General features: G+C 46.7%; 1 protein-coding gene across 3 annotated transcripts in view; it reads right to left on the bottom strand.

Annotated features, from left to right (window-relative positions):
• The window catches only part of med16 (mediator complex subunit 16), a 50,648-nt gene that overhangs the window by 2,892 nt on the left and 26,089 nt on the right, over window positions 1–21,667 (bottom strand). For all 3 annotated transcript variants that reach the window (XM_083767928.1, XM_083767929.1, XM_083767930.1), the window contains 7 exons: window positions 21,150–21,305; window positions 17,664–17,893; window positions 16,512–16,718; window positions 14,740–14,950; window positions 13,676–13,809; window positions 7,037–7,229; window positions 3,704–3,926 (listed from right to left, as the gene is read on the bottom strand). In XM_083767928.1, the coding sequence (XP_083624054.1) occupies window positions 3,704–3,926; window positions 7,037–7,229; window positions 13,676–13,809; window positions 14,740–14,950; window positions 16,512–16,718; window positions 17,664–17,893; window positions 21,150–21,305 (1,354 nt within the window). The remainder of the gene's footprint in view (window positions 1–3,703; window positions 3,927–7,036; window positions 7,230–13,675; window positions 13,810–14,739; window positions 14,951–16,511; window positions 16,719–17,663; window positions 17,894–21,149; window positions 21,306–21,667) is intronic.

Here is a 21,667-nt window from a genome sequence, read left to right as displayed (position 1 = left end):
TTACTTCTGCTCCACTACATCTCGGGAGCCAAAATGTGTACTTTTACTTCACTACATTTATTTGAAAAATGTAGTTACTAGTTACTTTGGAGATTTAAATTTTTATTAGAAAACATACAGTAACCACTTCAACCCTATACATTTCGGCCATTTGAAAATAGCTGATCTATAAGCTCACAATGCGTCGCAACGCGACGCATTGTGAGCTTATAGATCTGCTATTTTCAATAGATTTTGTACACATTTTGAAGTTGTGAAATGGCATATTCTGCACAATGAGTACTTTTACTTTTAGTACTTTAAGTACATTTTGATGCAGATACTTTTGTACTTTTACTCAAGTACATTTTCAATTCCGTACTTCTACTTAACGAAGTAGTTCTAAATTGCAGTATTGGTACTTTTACTTAAGTGAAACAATTGAGTACTTTTTCCACGGCTGCTCGTGGTCAGTTTATGTACACGGCCCAGGATACCGGATATCACTATGGAAAGATAGGGTGAGAAGTTCAGTCACGCGAGAGAGACTCGTAGTAGAGCCGCTCCTCCTTCCCCTGGAAAGGAGCCAGCTGAGGTGGTTCAGGGACAGACCAAGGACGAAACACATCGACTCACTGGCCTTGGAACGTCTCGGGATCCCCCAGGAGGAAGTCACTAATGTTGCTCTGGAGAGGGAAGGAGCTGGAGCTCTACTGGTGGAGCTGTTGCCCCCCGCGACCCGACTACGGATAAGCGGTTGAAGATGGATGGATGGAGAATCTACCTCGATACCTCTGGACTCAGTAACATCCATTCTGAGGACAATACGGTATCGGTACGGACTCTAACATTCTGAGCAGGTGGCCTTCTAAAAATGGCTGCTATGCGGCGGCATTTAAAGATGAAAACTACAGTATGCAGTTATTTTTCAAAAGGGGGCCTAGTGTGAAGTGAACCATATACGATATTAGATGTGACAGAGAGGAAAAAAGAAAGGGGAAAAAAAGGAAACAAAAAAAACACAAAGGTCTCCACATTTGCAATCGTTTTTTTTTCCTCCAGTTTCCCAGTTCAACATGTTTCCTGAAGTGTCATCTTCACAAACCTTTTGTTCCTTCCTTGACTCGTCAAACTGCTGTTTCTACGTTCATTCCTGACAGATGGGGGGCACAGCCATTACTGGCGTGTAACCAATAAAGCTGATGAGCTACACCTGGCCTACAGAGGGCACTGCTCCATGAGATGAGTGCCCTGTAGGCCAGGTGTGTGTATTCCATGCCCTCCTCCTTCCCCCCCTCTGTGGATTCGTCTATAGTTCTATAGCACATTCCTGTGTTCTGCCGTTCCCCTACGAATAACGGGTGGAGGTCTCCCCTTCCATCCGGATGAAGGTAGGTCCTTCTAAGGGTCTCCGTTAACGGTGGACGTCTCGTTTCTAGGGCCGTAGGTCTCCTTTCCGCGGCGGAGGAGGAGGAGACGCCTGCCTCCCGCCGCCGGGCTCCTCCCCTCCGCCGCCGCTCACTGCCGCCGTCGTCATGGACGCCAGCTCCCAGCGGATGTCCCGCGGCAGGCCCGCCGTGTCCACGGCGCGGCCGCACGCGATCACCGCAACCTTGCACATGGTCTTCAGGCTGGGACTGAGGTCCAGGATGTAGAGGTCGTCGGGCGTGTGCCGGTGCTCGCCGAACAGCACCATGCGCTCGCCGACCATGCAGCAGCACATGCGCGACATGCTGCACGGCCCCTCGCCGCGCGGCTCCATCCGGCGCCAGCGGCACGTCGCCGGGCTGAAGCGCCACAGGTCGTTGAAGCTGCGGTCCAGGTTGGGGTTGTAGCCGCCGAAGATGTAGAGCTCGCCGTTGTGCGCGAACGCCGAGTGGCCCCGCCGGCCCTCCGGGAGGAGGAGGGGGGGCCGCCCGCCCCCACCAACCCCCCGCTGGGGGGCGCCGGGGGGCGTGGCTGTCGTCCAGCAGCGCGTCTCCGTGTCGAACACGCGCACCGCGTCGTAGATGACCTCGTCGCGGTCGCCGCGCCCGCCGAACACGAACATCTTGGTGCCGATGACGGTGGCCGAGTGGCACGAGGACACGGGCTGCGTCCCGTCGTCGAGGGGCACCCCTCCCCCTCCGGTGGTGACCAGCGACCACGTCATGGTGACCGTGTCCAGCACGTAGATGTCGTTGGTGCGCCGCGTGAGCTCGTAGCCGCCGTAGATGTACATGGCGCGGCCGAGCGCCACCGCCGAGTGGATGCAGCGCGCCTCGGGCACGGCGCCGAGGGCGCGCGGCTTGGACCAGCGGCCCGTGTCGGCGCTGAAGGCGTGCAGGGCCACGCACTTCTCGCCGCGGATGGTGATGCCGTTGTCCGCCTCCTCGATCTCGAAGTTCATGATGCCGCCCCACACGTAGATGTCGGCGTCGCCGATCAGCACCGCCGTGTGGCCCACGCGCATGGAGGGCACCTCCTGCGGTGGCGAGGGGGAATGGCCCCCGCCGTCGTCCTCCGGGGGCAGCAGCGTGCTCCAGCGCAGCGACACCGTGTTGAAGACGTGCACGTCGATGTGTCCCAGGTGGCCGCCGCCGCCGGCGTTGTGGTGGTTCTCGCGGTAGCGGAGGCCTCCGAAGGAGAAGACGCGGTGTCCCACGGCCACCGCCGCGTGAAACGACGTCTTGGGCCCTCCTTTCAGGTGAGCCGTCCAGCGCAGCATTGGTGGGTCTCTGTCGGCGGAGGGAGAAGATTTCCAACTGCCGTCAGTCGGAGAGGTTTAGCGAATGCTAACATCCGCCCGCGGGAGGGGGCGCTTATATGTCGCCGCAAATGGCCCACGGAAAGGGCACGCGAACCTCGGCCAATCCGCGAAGCCGATGGGCTGCGGTTAAAAGGATGTCATACGGCTTTGTCACACACATTGATGTATGCGAGAATCGGGACTCATTTGTAGTTGATCTGACCCCCCAATCCAACCATTGATGCTGAGTGCCAAGCAGGGACTGACCCCCCCAATCCAACCCTTGATGCTGAGTGCCAAGCAGGGACTGACCCCCCCCACACACACACATTGTTCAGGGTCCATTTAATCAATACATAACACAATACCCTCTCTCGCTGTGTGTCTCTCTCTCTCTCTCTCCCTCCCTCCCTCCCCTCCCTCCCTCTCCCTCTCCCTCTCCCTCTCCCTCTAATCTGCAAAGCCCGGTGGCTTGGGTTGGCCAATCAGCGAAGTTCATCTCCCTCAAATCTTGTGCCTCAAATCTTTGAATATATATTAATACAGAGTAATAACTCAAATCTTTGCTTCTGGGGGAGTCCCTGGGACAATATATTTTCAGACGGGGGGGGGGGGGGGGGGGGGGCGGTCAATTATATATCGTTTTTGGGGTCCTTGACATCACTGATACAGAAACAAGGTTTTTTCAGAAAACTGTCAAGATTTTGAAGATATATATTTTTTTTTCCAACGTCAGGCGCTAAATGGGTTAACCCATTTTGGGCGGGAACCCCTTTTGGTGTTAGCATTATGTTATGCTTTAGCTATTGAAAAATAGCAGATCTACAAGCTCATAACGCGGCACCAAGTGCCGCGCTACGAGCTTGTAGGTCCGCTATTTTTGAAAAATCTAAGAAAACTGTCAGGATTTAAAGAAGACATTTTTAGAATCTGTTCTCAGGTTGAAGGACAGTTGAAGAAGTTGAGCTGCAAGTTTGTGTTTGTTTGTTTACTTACCTGGAGAACACCTCCACCTGCTGGCTGTTGTTGGTGGTGCCGGCGGGCAGGGAGTAGGGCTTCCCGAACTGCAGGCGCAGCGGGTGCTTCCCCTGGAGCTTGACGATCACGCCGTCGTTGACCGGCAGCCAGTCCAGGCTGGGGACCAGCAGCTGGCTGGGCAGAAGGCAGCACTCGTCTATCAGGGACTCGTCTGGCTCCTGAGGGTGGCCCTCGTCACGAGCTGCACGCACGCACGCAGTCACACACACACACACACACACACACACGCACACGTTTTTGTATTATGTCATTCCACAATCATGCATGACATCATCAGTTTGTGTTGCGTTGAGTGACATCAGAACCACAGCTGTGTCAGACGTCGGTCACATCTAGAGAGTCGGACAGGAAGCTAGAGTCTGGACTGAGCAGAGAGAGAGAGAGAGAGAGAGAGAGAGAGAGAGAGAGAGAGAGAGAGAGAGGGGGAGAGGGGGAGAGAGAGAGAGAGAGACAGAGAGACAGAGAAAGCGAAGAGACAGTCAAAGAAAGGCAATAGGAGAAGATTCAGAGAGAGATGCTGAAGTGGTCGGTGCCTCTGAAAGGAGGGCTGTAGGGTCAACTTTGACGATGGCGAGGGCCAATATATTTTCACACTCACTTCAGAGGGGCCACAGCACATATTACTGTTGTAGCAAAACAATAGCCGATCTACAAGATCAAAACGCTGCATTTTGAGCTTGTAGATCAACTATTCTTTGCTATATTTGAATTGAAAACCTGAATAATGTTTTGCTATTTTTGAATTGGAATCCTGAAAAGTAACCTTTTTATTGAATTTCAAATGCATTTAGTTATAGTCATGTTAACCTTATGAACTGTTAACATAACTAGTACATTGGACGCAAAAAGACATTTTAATACTAGTCATTAAGTACTATCAACACGGTGACGTTGTGCTGGACGGCGTTGCCCCCCCCCCCCCTGGCGACGAGGGGAGAGGAGACGAGGAGGAGAATGTTCCCTCCATGCGGAACGGACACACAGCTGTACTGACGGGACACATCATCTATACACCTGGGGAGGGATGGTGAACTGTGAGACAAAATGCGACGGCGACAACTGGATTGCCATCACCGGGAACCTCGGACAACCTGCTTTATGGGTCTGACGGCGACACCCACAGATGGTTCATCAAGCTGGGGCATTCACTTCTAGTCATTTTTACTAGTCGACTAGTTGTTTAACTTTTTTTTTTTGGAAATAAATATTTGGGGGGGGGGGGGGGGGAAACTTAATTTTCTTATTATCAACTAGTCAACTAGTACCAACAAGGTCAACTAGTGGATTTACTATTTACTAGTTGCTTAATGCCCTAGTTCAAGCCAAACATTTTCACGATTTTTCAAAAATAGCAGAACTGTAGGCCTACAAGCTTGTCACTTAGTAGATCTGCTATTTTTCAATAGCTGAGACTACTTCATGGCCTTGACAGCCCATTCATCCAAACATAAAAGTCCTGTGTGATTGCATTAAACAATGTTAAACTCACCAACATTTCAGCTGTATGAAAAGCTTGAATTATCCTCTTTCTATCTGCAACGTTTTTGTTTCATAAAGATCCACCATAGAAACGATATGAGCTACTTTATGTGAAGAAATGCCCTGCACAACAAGTGTCAGAGTTTGGAAGTGCTTGTTTTAATGTTTTCAACAACACAACATTTTGCTGCCTCCTGCATTATGTGACATTTAGAAACAGGTGGTTCGCAGGACGGTTGAGTGATTTCCAACGAGCGCTTCCTAACTCCAACACTCCAAGCTGCTCAATGTTTTGACACTCAGTCTAGATGAGGGGGGCGTGTCCTGATGGGAAAATCATGCATGTGCATACTCCCCCCATAATCTTCTCTTATGGAGATCCCTGGCATGCATTTTAAAATGGGGGTCCGCGGGATAATTAGTGTCAATTTGGGGGTCCTTGACATGAAAAAGTTTGGGAACCACTGTGTTATAGAGCGGAGCGGTCTGTTATCAAGAAAATAACAGACCACTGAATTGACCTATAGCTAAGCCCCTCCCCAAACTGCTATGGTCCAATCACAGCTAACCATAACAATAGTTTTCCTATTATGATAAAACATTGTTTTAAAAATGAAATGCCACGCACATAGTTTTCCAGTGCATACGGCAGACCTTGTTGTTGGACTTGGAAGGTCTGGTTCCAAAAATGAACCAGTATTTAATGTGTAAAATCCATGATATTTACATTGGAATGAATGAGCCCGGCTGGAAAATGTGGAAAATGTGTCTAAAGGTCTGGATTTTCGGTGGTGAGGTGACCACCGCTCCGGTGGTGAGGTGACCACCGGAGCTGAAATAACGTTGAGCGGTGGTGAGTAAAAACAGAGAGAAGGGCTGGGCGGTGGTTTGCTCTTCACGTCATGTTGTAGTTCGGTGGTCACCTCACCACCGAAAATCCAGACTATGTATGAGCCTTTAGTGGGAGAGGCCAGGTCTTAAGGCTCATTCCATTCATAGTCTGGATTGTCGGTGGTGAGGTGACCACCGAACTACAACATGACGTCACGAGCCGCGGTGAAGAGCAAACTACCGCCACCGCCCCCCCAGCCTTTCTCTCTGTTTTTTACCCCCCACCGCTCAACGTTATTTCAGCTCCGGTGGTCACCTCACCACCGGAGCGGTGGTCACCTCACCACCGGAGCGGTGGTCACCCCACCACCGGAGCGGTGGTCACCCACCTCACCACCGAAAATCCAGACTATGAATGAGCCTTTACGCTATAGGTGAATTCAGTGATTGTTGTTATTGGCAGCAAATTTCTATTTTAGTTTTAGTCATAGTCTCTTGAATAGTTTTCACTTAGTTGTAGTCACATTTTAGTCACCTGGAATGTTCTAGTGTTTAGTCTAGTGTTAGTCGACTAAATGTCATACGATTTTAGTCGACTAAATCAACTGTAGATTTAGTCGACTAAAATGTGTTTTGACAGGCCTTGATGTCATTGTAATGACATATTTACTTTGGTTGCATGATGAAAATAGCAGATATACAATCTCACAACGTGTCGCAGCGCGTAAAACTGGATCTCTTGTCCACTAGTCCCTTTCTAACATTTTAGTCTAGTTTTTATTTGTTGACGAAATTGTCAGTATATTTAGTCTTAGTTTTAGTCATCATAGATTCGTTTTTATTTCGTTTTAGTCAGTGAAAAAAGGTAGTCGACGAACATTTTTCGTCTTAGTTTCAGTCGACGAAAACAACACTGCGATTGACCAACCAAGAATCGCGCATGCATTCAACCAGCAAGCGCCACGTTACTAAATGACTTACAACAGAGCCATAGCTTGGTCAGCAGGCGGAACAGCAGACTCATGCTGTCCTGACTGTCACTGGTGGCGGTGTAGATGGGCAGACAGCCGGGCTTCAGCAGGCCCCAGATCCTGATCATCACCATCATCTCTCGCAGCATGCCCAGCGACGAGCCGTCGCGCAGGAACCCGAAGCCCGGGCGCACGATGGAACCCTGTGCACACACGCACGCACACACACACTTCATATTTGCGTTTACATTTAACAAGACCAGTGGCGTGCACAGACATTTAGAGGGGCAGGTGCTCAAGTGAAAAAAAAGGGCACCTTGTGCAGCGCATTTTGGGGCGGGAACCCATTTTGGTGCTTTATGTTATTGAAAAATAGCAGATCTACAAGCTCATAGCGCGCCACCGAGTGGCGCGCTACGAGCTTGTAGGTCTGCTATATTTTTTTTGTCGAAGAACCACTGAAATAGAAACATAGCTTTTTCAGAAAAGTGTCAGGATGTAGAAGAACATTTTTAGAATCTGATCTCAGGTCAGAATGGGTTAACAAGATATTCTTGAACACGAACAAGAGTAGAAGCACAGAATTGAACCAATGTTCTGATCATCTCTGTCCTCGTGGGCATTCCTGTCATTTTGCAGGTTAATCACAACCGGAGGTCGTCATCGCCAGGTTGACATTTTTTGCATGACATACTTTTTTTTTTTGTCACAGACTTACAAAATGAGTGGACACTAATAATTAGGGACGGAGCTCGTTCATTTTCTTATTGATAACGAGCACCTTATCGATCAGGCTTGTCGAGCCGGGTTCTTAGCGTGCCCACTATCGAACATTTTCTATTATTATAAAGAAACATTATAAAGAAATGCATTCTGAACAAAACCAGCATCTTTTACTAGGGCCTTCAAATACATAACTGATCTAATAGACGGAAGTCACTTGACCTTTATACCAATAAAATAATATTAACCCATTTTGGACTGAGGTCGATTAAAAAAATTGTCTTCTAAATCCTAAAATTTTTCTGAAAAAAAAAGCACGTTTCTATGTCAGTTGCTCGACCTTTTTCATGTCAAGGACCCCCAGCATTACCTCTATTGGGCCACGGACCCCCACCTCCAAATATGTAGTTCCAGGGACCCCCCCAGAAGCCAATATTTTAGTTAAAAATGTTCGCTCTGAAATTTATATTCAAAGATTTGCGCCACATTTTCACGACTTTTCAAAAATAGCAGACCTACAAGCTCGTAGCGCGCCACCGAGTGCCGCACTTACGAGCTTGTAGGTCTGCTATTTTTCAATAGCTAAAGTAGAACAGAATGCTTAAAACACCAAAAGGGGTTCCCTGGACAGCGCTGGTTGGCAGGTATCAATACACTTTTAGTTTTAGACCGACATGTTTGTGCCAGCATGGACGATTAGATTTCTTTCTTGATCGCCTCTCGTCTTGATTGTTTAAACATGACGTCACGTCATGGGAAGCTAAGCTCGATAACAGTCTTGATATAATAAGCCCAAAGCTTATTGATAACGGGTACTCAATAAGCTTGTTATCGGATTTTTTTCGGCTATCGGTTATCGAGCTCCATCCCTAATACCAGAAACACATACATAGAGATAGCCCTGAATAACAGGTCTGTAACTCTGAGAGTGTTCAAATGGAACCATTTGAACACTCTCAGAGTTATAGGGGTCCTTGCAAATAAAACATTTGAGAACCACTAGTACTAGGAGGACTTGATATTGTTTTATGATCAAAATGAGAACATTATAAAACAGAAAATCAAAGATTTGCCACGAACAAGATCAAGTCTTTGCCTACGGACACATTTGGTCCGTGTACGGACATGTTGGTGACCCCTGATTAGTATCGGCATCTGCCCTTATTTGTCATATCGGGTCATCTCAGCATCGGCGAATATGCCGGTCTAACCACCGATCCGGGGTAAGGGGTTGACACTATGGCAGGCAAATAAAGTGTTGGGGCATGTGGAGTTTGCTTTGGAGTTGCCCAAACTGCAAGTGCACCATATGAGTGAGGAGTCTGCTATAAACACAACACGAGATATATAGCTAGATAGCTATAAACACAACACCAGATATATAGCTAGATAGCTATAAACACAACACGAGATATATAGCTAGATAGCTATAAACACAACACCAGATATATAGCTAGATAGCTATAAACACAACACCAGATATATAGCTAGATAGCTATAAACACAACACCAGATATATAGCTAGATAGCTATAAAAACAACACCAGATATATAGCTAGATAGCTATAAAAACAACACCAGATATATAGCAGGGCTGCCATATTTCAGAAAATGTCAAGAGTGAGACTCTAGTGTCTTAATGTGTCCGACGCCGTCCGAAGGGCGGCGGCGGAAAAAATTGGCTTTTTTTAATGTCGATTTGGCCCGTTTTAACGTTGATATTTAACCTTAACACTGATGTCTTCACCTCCATGCCAGCTGCTCTCCCTGCACTGACAGCCTCCTCATGCTTATAGAAATGAAAAAGATATCTATCTATCTATCTATCTATCTATGCTCCTCAGACCCAGCCAGCCAGCCAGCAAGCCACACACATAGTGCTCAGACCCAGCCAGGCAGCAAGCCACACACATAGCTCCGTAAGGGAGTGGTTGCACCACTCAAAAAACTGAAGAGGCTACTGGAGATTGGAGAACCTGATTTGGACATGATCTGATGCAGGACAATGGCTACGTTTACATGAGCAGTTAAATCCCCTTTTCATTCCGAATAGAAGTTAAATCGTATTAAACGTTGTTATGTAAACACCTACAAAAACTTACATCCGAATGAAAACGCTCGATGCGATCTAAAAACCATTCCGATGTCACTGGCCGGATTACTCCGATGTTCAATGCGATTGAAAGAAAATTGGACTCATGTATACACTGCTTCGGATGTAAATTAATTCTGGTCTTTCTGAGCATGCTCATTTCCATTGCGCTCCAACTCCAAGGCGCTCATAAGCCTCATATCCAAGGCGCGCTGAGGAGTTTGCACATAGAGCGCGTTATTTCGTGCATTTGTGTGTGTGTGTGTGTGTGTGTGTGTGTGTGTGTGTGTGTGTGTGTGTGTGTTCAACGGTCTCTCTCTCACACTCTCTCTCTCTCTCTCTCTCTCTCTCTCTCTCTCTCTCTCTCTCTCTCAAAAACAACGAGCGACCCGATACAATAATAATCAGTGTGTTGCGTGCCCTGGCCGTGCTGTAGATAATAAAGTAGGCTACACATAAAAACGAGATGATCACCTTCCCAGCGGAGAAGGGGAGCCGCAGCAGGTGGGGAAAAAAAGACGGTAAACATAGTATGTCCGTCCTTATCCAAGCAGCAGCCTCAAAACTACTGCGGAATGAAATGATGGGATTTCAAAGTGTCGTCTTTCGTCTGAAAGTCACAATGAATGAACTGCCTATATTTTATGTGTCCAACAGATGGCGTAGTTTCACGTGAATTAACATGTATCATGTCTTCTATCACTTCTCCATATAAACACTCATTCGGAATGACCATTTCCCATGTAAACTCGTGGCAAAAAACATTACATCGGATGTATTTTATTCTGAAGCACCCCATAATCTCAGTGGAAATTGGGGAATATGTCAGAAAACTGGAATGTGGGAAAATTCCTTATTTTTTACATTTTCTTAGTTCAAACACATCTGTGGGCTCTCTCTCTCTATGAACAGAAACAAGTCGCGATGCAGCCCCTCCCCCTTCACTTCACTTCTCACACACACACACACACACACACACACACACACACACACACACGACTTTGTCCCTATAATGTGCACGGGCTATGGCACCGTTCCACTTCCTCATATCACGCAAGTATAGAAGAGAGATAGTCACAGGTCACTTACTCACTTGTTGTAACTTGTGGGGGCTATATTGTCTTCCATGAAAAATATTTCGAAGCTATGTTAAACTCTGCATGGCTCATTTCCATGCGTCAAACAGTCAGGGACCCTGCTGAAGATTTGGTCCACTGTTTACCCTCCTGCATCAGCGCTGCATGCAGATCGGCTATTTTACCGTTTGTGAGGAGCGTGCGTTATTACGCGGCGGAGCCGCAGAGAAAATTGTTATTTATCATTATAATGCGTGTGAAATGGCATGTGTGGCGTGGTGCGTGGTAAAGTGTTAAATTGCGTGACTGTCACACTCAAAGGGTGAGACATGGCAGCTCTGTATATAGCTAGATAGCTACAAGTAAGACGCGCAAACGCGTGAAGCGAACGCAGCTCGTGTGTGTGTGGTTGTGTGTGTGTGTGTGTGTGTGTGCTACAGCTGCGCCCTGTGTGTGTGTGTGTGTGTGTGTGTGTGTGCTACAGCTGCGCCCTCTGGTGGCGGGCCGGTGGTGTAACAGCGTGACACACACACAAGCGTGACACACAGACATTCAGCCCTTGCTGTCATAGTAAGTGGCTCACTGCGTTCGCAATAAACACAACACCAGATATATAGCTAGATAGCTATAAACACAACACCAGATATATAGCTAGATAGCTATAAACACAACACCAGATATATAGCTAGATAGCTATAAACACAACACCAGATATATAGCTATAAACACAACACCAGATATATAGCTAGATAGCTATAAATACAACACGAGATCACAACACTGGTATGGGTATCAGTGTTGTTTTTTGTCGACTAAAACTAAGACGAAAAATGTTCGTCGACTACCTTTTTTCACTGACGAAAACTAAATGGAAACTGCTATGATGACTAAAACTAAGACTAAATGTATTGACAATTTGTACATCCAGTACAAGTAATTGTACACTTGGTTGCATGCTGAAAATAGCAGATCTACAAGCACACAACGTGTTGTGAGCTTATAGATTGGCTATTTTCAGCAAGCGTAAAATCAGTCATTACGACGGCATCAAGGCCCGCCAAAATAAAATTCAGTTGGTAAAACTAGACCAACACTAAAACATTCCAGGGGAGTAAAATGTGACTAAAACTAAATTAAAACTATTCAAGGGACTATGACTAAAACTAAAATCTAAATTTGCTGCAAAGAATGCGGCACAGACTCAAGCTATGAGTCATCACACGACTACTTCCATTGACAGAGTCACAGCTGTCAAAGTTTTGTAGTTTTTAAATCAGGATTGTGGCTGCAGTACCGCATTTATCCACTAGATCAGGGGTCCCCAAACTTATTCCTGTGAGGGCCACATAACTTTTCCCTTCTCTGATGGGGGCCGGGGTCAGTTTGTAACAGAAAAGTGTGACGATCGCAGGGGGTGCCTAAACGTAAACATTAATTTTTTTCCAGAAATCCACACATAACCAAATATTAATAACCAGTGCACATACTGTACATGCAGCACTACAGGGCTGCATAGTGCATGTACTGTACATGCAGCAGTGCCAGGGTTTCCTGTACAATGTTGTTGGCATGGCGCTGCGCCATGCTTGAAATAAATCGCGCCATGCCAAGCTGTTTTTTCTTTTTTGAGGGGCCTAGTGAATCATGGAGTGTGTGTGATATGAAATGTCCAGTACCTCCCCAAGTGCCACCCCAGTGTCTGCCCTGCAGTGTCTGCCCAGTGTCTGCAAAGTGCCTCCCCAGTGTCCCCCTGAGTGCCTCCCCAATGTCTCCCAGTGCCTCCCCAGTGTCTCCCCAGTGTCCCCCCGAGTGCCTCCCCAGTGTCTCCCCAGTGCCTCCCCAGTGTCTCCCCAGTGTCTCCCCAGTGCCTCCCCAGTGTCCCCCTGAGTGCCTCCCCAATGTCTCCCAGTGCCTCCCCAGTGTCTCCCCAGTGTCCCCCCGAGTGCCTCCCCAGTGTCTCCCCAGTGCCTCCCCAGTGTCCCCCCAGTGTCCCCCCAGTGCCTCCCCAGTGTCTCCCAGTGTCCCCCTGAGTGTCTCCCTAGTGCCTCCCCAATGTCCCCCCATTGCCTCCCCAGTGACTCCCCAGTGCCTCCCCAGTGTCTCCCCAGTGCCTCCCCAGTGTCTCCCCAGTGCCTCCCAGTGTCCCCCTGAGTGCCTCCCCAGTGCCTCCCTGAGTGCCTCCCCAGTGTCTACCCAGTGCCTCCCCAGTGCCTCCCAGTGTCCCCCTGAGTGTCTCCCCAGTGCCTCCCCAGTGGCTCCCAGTGTCCCCCTGAGTGCCTCCCCAGTGTCCCCAGTGTCTCCCCAGTGCCTCCCCAGTGTCCCCCCAGTGTCTCCCCAGTGCCTCCCAGTGTCCCCCTGAGTGTCTCCCCAGTGTCTCCCCAGTGTCCCCCCAGTGCCTCCCCAGTGTCTCCAATAGCAATACAAGAGCAATAATACAAATTAAACTTAATTTATAAATCTAATTGTTTGCTCTCATCCAGTGCTAATAAAAAATTTAAATAAAATCCTATATTGTGGCTATAAAAATAAAAATAAATAAAATAAAACATTTTTTTTGCTTGAGGCAGGCGGGCCACATAAAATGACATGGCGGGCCGTATACAGCCCGTGGGCCGTAGTTTGGGGACCCCTGCACTAGATGGTGGCATGTCATCGGTTAACTGTGCTTGTTGTACCCACAGACATATGTCTCCCCTGATTGGGCAGCAAGCAGGTAGACAGAGGTCTCACCTGATTAGCAGACAGACCGAGGACTCACCTGATTGGGCAGGTTGGCCAGCAGGTACAGGACAAAGTCTCCCACCCATTGGATGAGCTGCTGGAGAGACTGGAGAGGAGGGCCGTCCAACACGAACTCCTCTGTCTTCAGGTTGATCATCACCTTATCAATATCTGATCACACATCACCTTATCAATATAGATCTGATAACACACAGTGTTGTGTCCGTCGACTAAAACTATGACGAAAAATGTTTGTCGACTACCTTTTTTCACTGACAAAAACTACATAAAAACTAAATAAAAACTAAGCCATGACAAAAACTATGACTAAAATAAATGAAAATTTCGTCGACAAATAAAAACAAGGCTCAGGGCTCAAGAATCGCCGAAATGCATTTTAGTCGACTGTTGTCGACTAAAACTAGACTAACAGTAAAACATTCCAGGTGACTAAAATGTGACTGAAACTAAATAAAAACTATTGAAGAGACTATTTGCTACCAAAAAACAACACTGAACACCTTCAATCAATATTGAACGAATTAATGTTCTGTGCACAGACCTCACTCAGGCGGTCTCAGTGCACGTGTGTGTGTGTGTGTGTGCGCGCGTGTGTGTGTGTGTTAAAATAGCAGATCCCACTCGGTGGCGCGCTACGAGCTTGTAGGTCTGCTATTTTGGAAAAGTCGTGAAAATGTGCTGCAAATCTTTGAATATATATTTCAGAGGGAGTCTCTGGAACAACATATTTTCAGATGGGGGTCCGTGGCCCAATAGAGATAATTCTGGGGGTCCTTGACATGAAAAAGGTTGAGCACCACTGCCACATAGAAACATAGGGTTTTTCAGAAAACTATTAGGATTTAGAAGCCTTTTTTTTAACCCATTCTGAACGGGAACCCCTTTTGGTGTTTTAACGAAGAATTAGGTTATACTTTAGCTATTGAAAAATAGCAGATCTACAAGCTCATAGCGCGCCACTCTGTAGGTCTGCTTTTTTTTTTTTTTATCGCGAAAATGCGGCAACAAATCTTTGAATATATATATATTCTTTCAGAGCGAACTTCTTTTTTTTTTAAATCAGTCCAAAATGGGTATCACCTGTGTCAGAGTTCTTGGCACAGATCTCGCTCAGGCGGTCTCCGGGGCTCTTGTCGGGCGTGTTGAGCACGTGGGGGCGGAGCAGAGACTTGAGGGTGGAGCTTATGGCGATGAGGAGGAGCTTGGCGTGGAAGTCACAGGCCCGTGCGGCCGTCGCCGGGGACAGCTTGCACAGCGACGCTTTCACCGCCACGATTCGCGTGGAGAGGACCTGGCGGACGCACACGCACGCACACACACACACGCACACACACACATCATCAATGTCACTTCAGTTTAAAGGTATATTCAGTGATATCACTCAAAAAACCTTAGGTTTCGTTTTGCCTTGGGACCCAAAGCCTTTCATCCAATCAGGATAGAGAGCCAAAAACTAAACCTACGGTTTTTTGACCACCAGGGGTTAACTGGGGACAGGGAGGAACTCCTTATATGGTCAGCACACTCTATAGTATAGAGGATTATCACAACAAAACAAAAAAATAAGTGACATTTGAATTAAGTGAAATCACTGAATATACCTTTAACCACTTAGACCAGAGGTGGTGCAACTTTGACGATGGAGAGAGCCACTATTATTTCCACACTCGCTCTATTGGGCCATACTGTATGCTGTATCACTGTCGTAGCAAAGATAGCCGATCTACAAGCTCAAAACGCGCCGCGGTGCGTTTTGAGCTTGTAGATCGGCTATTTTTGGCTATATTCAAATTGAAATCTCGATTTAGTTTTTTTTGCTATTTTTTTTATTGGAATCCTGAACATTTACATTTTTATGTCATTTCAAATGCCTTTAACTCCTTAATTATATTTGTGTTGAGCAATGAGCTACTCATTTAGACTGAAGTAATTAAAGCGGGTCATGTTGTGGAATTGTAACAGCTGAAACCAATATTATATCAGTATTCTGACATTAACCTGAGGGCCACATTAGGTGAAGGTGAAGGTGGCCCACCCCTGACTTAGACCCTCTCTAAGACATGGGGTTCACAACCTTTCTATTACCACGGACCGGCTGGCCATCTAGTGTTCTTTTTTCCCCCGGATTTTCAGGTTTTTCGGGTTTTCAGGCCCAATATGTTTCGGGCCGGGGCTGAGCCACGGACGGCCCAGACCCAGTTTGGGTACCCAGTAGGGCCGGGCGGGCACACATGCCTAAAATTGAGTGCTCGTTTGACCGTAATAACAATTCAATATAGGTATGTTTTTTCCCCCCACTCACTCAATTCGTAAATTAACGTTCACATTTTTGGCTCATGGACTAAGAGCAGAACACGTTCAAACCCTGGTGGTGGAAAAGTGCGTGTCTGCCTGGTCGCCCATGTAGCCTTCTCCACCAGATTATGGACCATAGCAGTAGATATATACGGTTGTATAGACGGTTCTATGGGTATAGTACCTGCTGTAAGGCCTGGCTCTGCCTCATGTACTCCTCGTGGAGGGTTCTAGATAGGTTCTAACCTGCTGTAAGGCCTGGTTCTGCCTCATGTACTCCTCGTGGAGGGTTCTATATAGGTTCTAACCTGCTGTAAGGCCTGGCTCTGCCTCATGTACTCCTCGTGGAGGGTTCTATATAGGTTCTAACCTGCTGTAAGGCCTGGCTCTGCCTCATGTACTCCTCGTGGAGGGTTCTATATAGGTTCTAACCTGCTGTAAGGCCTGGCTCTGCCTCATGTACTCCTCGTGGAGGGTTCTATATAGGTTCTTAACCTGCTGTAAGGCCTGGCTCTGCCTCATGTACTCCTCGTGGAGGGTTCTATATAGGTTCTAACCTGCTGTAAGGCCTGGTTCTGCCTCATGTACTCCTCGTGCAGCTTCTCCACCAGGTTGTGCACCATGGCGGGCTGGACGTGCAGAAGGACGTCCCACCAGTCGTAGCCCGTCACCATGCAGTACTCCAGCAGGAACAGCAGGTGGCGCAGCGTGGTGTTCATGTCCAGCATCTGGCCCATGGAGGGCGACACTCGCAGCATGTGCAGCTGTGGAGGGACAGATAGAGGGCGCTAGTGAGACTGTGTGTGGAGAGACGACAGGAGGGACAGATAGAGGGCGCTAGTGAGACTGTGTGTGGAGAGACGACAGGAGGGACAGATAGAGGGCGCTAGTGAGACTGTGTGTGGAGAGACGACAGGAGGGACAGATAGAGGGCGCTAGTGAGACTGTGTGTGGAGAGACGACACTGGAAAAAACACTGGCGGCTTTGGAAGAATGAATGAATTAAAGTAGCTATAAGTAGGGGTGCACCGATACCGATACTGATTATCTAGCCGATAGCCGATAGTCACCGATGCCGATGTTTGTGTACCGTATTTTTCCAAATGGTAGCCCGGGCTGTTAATATGCAAAATCGATTTGGAACCCCGTCTTTTTTCTTTTTTTTTTAAGATATTTTTTTGCGGCTTACGCCTTTATTGATTTTTTAAGGGATAGAAAGTAGGCTGACAGGAAACGGGAGAGAGATGGGGGGATGACATGCGGTAAAGGCCGTGTCGGGTCCGGGAGTCGAACCCGCGGCACACCGCGACTGGATTACCAGTCCGGTGCCCAGACCGTTACGCTACGGCCTGGGCCGGAACCCCGTCTTTTATAAGGAACTAGGCTGCTATTTTGCAGTAGGCGGTTATTTATTTTTGCACCGGGTCTGCACCGGGCCATTATTTTGTTACAGTTCCTGTCGAGCATGTTTTGTTTTAGTGCAAACTTAAAAGGTATGATTAAACATACATAGCAGGCAAAGTCTTTTGTCTTTTTGATTCCAATATTGAGAATAGGGGAGCTTATAGGCAGTTACTGCTGCTTAATTGATTTGACCCAGATTCGTGCAAACAGACTGGTAGCACAGCTGTGTAAAATTCTAATATTATATAGACAGACAGACAGACAACCAGACAGCCAACCAGACAGAGACAGACAGACAGACAGACCTTGCCATGCGTGTCCACTCCAGCCAGGGCCAGAGAGGTCCAGCTGAACTGCAGGGCCTTGAAGTGGACCGACGGGCCGGACGTCCGCTGGCGCTTGACGGACGACTCGTCGCCCGGGCGGCCCCCGGCCCCGCCCACAGAGGAGGCGGAGCCGTAGAACACGCCCATGGTGTGGAGAGAGAGGCGGTGGAGGATCTGAATGCTGCCGTCGTGGAACGACAGAGCGAGCCCTGCAGAGACATGAGAGAGAGAGAGAGAGAGGGGGAGAGAGAGAGAGGGCGTGGGGAAATCATGGAATGGTTTTAACTAAGAAAATGTACTATACTGTCACTCAGGGTGCCGGCCCGATTCCGGCGAGCCGCCCCGTGTCCGAAACGGTTGAGAGATGACAGTTACCGTGTACTGTACCCCCCACTGTACTGTACTGTCACTGTACTGTACTGGCACACCCAAAATCACCATATTAGGGCCGGGACTAATTGCGATTAATTGCGATTAATCGCACCTTTTTTTTCACCGCAGAACGTTTCTCACGGGGCGCTTTTCTATAGTACTGAAAACTGGAAATAATAAAAAGTCACCCCATTTTGTGTTGCCTAGAACTGGAGGTCTGACAAAAAACAGTAACAATATGAAGTAAGTACAGCTTTGTGATGTCACTGAGATGTACTTGTTACTGTTACTAATTTTTTTCAGACCTCCAGTTCTAGGCAACACAGAATGGGGTGACTTTTTATTATCATTTCCACAACAGGTATATTAATGACAGTAAAATGTTGAAAATGAGTGGTATCCTGTAGTCACTATTCATTGATTCACTGGGATACCAAAAAACATTTAAAAAAAAGGTTTCTCGCTGTTCTCGGGTTGAATATTGATATGCGATTAAAATGCGATTAATCTAGATTAATTAATCGCAAAGCCTCTGATTAATTAGATTAATTCTTTTAATCGAGTCCCAGCTCTACACCATATATACAATTAATGTGCGTATGTGTTTGTGTGTGTGTGTTAGGTTGCGCACAGGTGGTGAAAAACAACCATGCTGTTTTCGTGCTCAGACGCACCCACCCAGCCACCCAGTCAGCCCCACCCACACACATAGCTCTATAAGAGAACCACTCAATAAGGCCTTTTCCCAAATTCCAGTTTTAGAATCTGACTTTTTATTTCAAAACATATTCCCCCATTTCAGCTGAGATTACGGGGTGAATGAATGTGGCAAACAGACTCATCTTGTCTCTTTCTGGCATATAGTGACGTTGTCCCACTGAGGTGGGTGGTTAATTTGTGATGTATACGTCTGTTTTATCACATCCAAATACGTTTTTAAAAGTCTGACTTTTATTTAAACCAACGTGGATATTTAATAGGAGACATAGGCACACATGGAGAAGGTGCACCATATAATATGACCAATAGGAGACTGAGCATCTCTTCACCTGGTGCAACTCTTTCACTCATTTTGTTAATATTATGCGATTAGTCAAAAGGCGGGTTATCATTTAGCGTCATATGCAGATATAAGTTTATTTTGCAGTTTAAGCATAAACAAAACAAATATATATCCATATGTTGATGTGGCATATAAAAATATATGTTCATATATTTTAGGAATTTTCTTTCTAGGGTGGGATGTCTGTATTCTAAATCAATGTAGAGTAAGGACTGTAAATGGAGAATGTGCGTAAAACACTTTCAGTCCAGGCCAACCACCATGAGCTCACAGCGCGTTGCGAACTACGGTTGCAACGCGTTGTGAGTTTGTAGATTTTTGGTTTATGCTGGGGACCTGGGGTTCAAGTGGTTTATAGTCAGAGTATCCGTAACTCTTTATACTTTATTGCATGCGTCAAGTTTCACAAGCATAACCACCACTGAAATCGGACATCAATCTCCCTCTCCCTCCATGTTACAAAACATTGTCTTACCGCGGCGCAGCGTTTACTCGCCTGGTAGAGACACTCTATAGATATGATCACTTAAACTTAACGTAATCAAAAACCGACAGCAATTAAGTCATCAATAATGTTTATAGAACACATTGTAGTGAATTCTAAGTAGTTTAGAGACAGTTGGAACTTGGCACGGAGCCATATCGTTGTGCGGTCGCAACGAATGGTGTCGGTAGCCTACTTGGAATTCACTAAAACATGTTCTATAAACATCATTGATGAATGAATGGCTTTTTAAAATGTATATATTATGATACGTTTCAGTGATCACATCTATAGAAAAGTGTCTCTTACCATGCGAATATATCAGTCCATTGTGTTGTGTTGGATCCATGTCCATGCAGTCAAGGAAAACATTCTAATCGGCCTCTAGCTCGTTTCATTTTCTAAAGTAGCGTTCCTTGTCGAGTGGCAACAAGGATCTGTGCCTGTGATCTGGCAAGCCATGACACCTACTTTTAAATTAGTAGTATTTAAAGCATCTGCGTTTGAAAACCCAACACTCCACTGTTTATTCCGGTTGGGAGAACTCTGAACTTTCCCCCGGCTCTACCCCCCAGCTATATTTTAGTTGACAAAAGTTGGTGTCGGTGTATAGGCCTATCAGTGGTGCTCAATATTTCATGACAAGGACCCCACAGAAACTATATGTAATTGGCCACCGACCCTCATTTGAAAATAAGTTGTTCCAGGGACCCCCCCCCCCAGAAGCAAAGATTTGAGTTAAAAACGTTCACTCTGAAAGAATATATATTCAAAGATTTGTGCCACATTTTCACGATTTTTCAAAAATTGCAGACCTACAAGCTCGTAGATCTTGTATAGATCTGCTATTTTCTAATAGCTAAATCAGGGGTGGGCAATTATTTTTCCCAAGGGGCCAAATGAGAAACAGAAGATATTTTGGAGGGCCAGGGACAAAAGGCTGAACTTAATTATGCATAATATCAATTTTATTTCTATATAAAAAGCAGTAAATGGCCATTTATGATGATGTACAATAAGAGCGCCCCTCATTTCACATGGGTGTGATTTTTTTACTTTCTACTTGCATGCTTGGGACCTTTCCTTTCCCAGTTGAAAACAATGTTTTTAATAGTTGTTCTTCCATACGGAGGATCCTGGAGGTGCCACTTTCACAACCCACATGGCGCACTGCTTACTATAAGCGTGAGATGAGTGTTGAGTCACCCATTTAGACCTGAGGACGATTCTACAAATGCCTTCTAAATCACAATACAGTTTTCTGAAAAACCCAATGTTTCTATATCAGTGGTTCTCAATCATTTCCAAGTCAAGGACCCCCAAAAATATATGTAATCCCCATCTGAAAATATGTTGTTCCAGTGCCCCCCCCCCCCCCCATAAGCAAAGATTTTAGTTGAAAACAAGCTCGTAGCATGGCACTCGGTTCAATTCAAGGACTGACAGGCTTCATCTTACGTCCATATCAGACCCGGAGAACGCTTTGTCCATATTTGTTTACAGTCTATGGTTCCCGCACAGAGAATGGGCCAAAACTAAGTCTCACCCAGTCCAGGACAGAACTTGGTGTCCGAGGCCACCTTGAGGTCCGTGTTGGAGATGGAGATGGGCAGTTTGGGCAGCGCCACAGCACTCACTCTCTCCAGGTCGTTGGTGGCCGACAGGATCCTCCATTTCAGGATGGTGGGCTGCTTCTCTCCCACTGTGTCAAACGTCAAAGGTTACAGCTGTATAGAGTGTATGTGTGTGACATCATCGTACCTGGAAGTTATGCGGGAACGCCCACTGAGTGGCAAAAAACTACCGGTACTTTATGGCCTTGGCAGCCCATTCATCCAAACAGAAAAGTCCTGTCTGATTGTATTAAACAATGTTAAACTCACCAACATTGCAGCTGTGCAAAAGCTTGAATTATCCTCTTTCTGCAAAGTTTTTGTTTCATAAAAATCCACCATAGACACGTTATGAGCTACTTTCTGTAAGTGTCAGAGTTTGGAAGTGCATTTTGTATTAATGACAGGATCCTAAAATGTCAGGATGGTGGGCTGCTTCTCTCCCACTGGC

The sequence above is a fragment of the Protomyctophum parallelum genome (genome assembly GCF_964188405.1).
Source record: "Protomyctophum parallelum genome assembly, chromosome: 6".
NCBI lineage: Eukaryota > Metazoa > Chordata > Actinopteri > Myctophiformes > Myctophidae > Protomyctophum > Protomyctophum parallelum.
The sequence above is the reverse complement of the archived record's forward strand: the minus strand, read 5'-3'. Positions and strand labels throughout refer to the sequence as shown.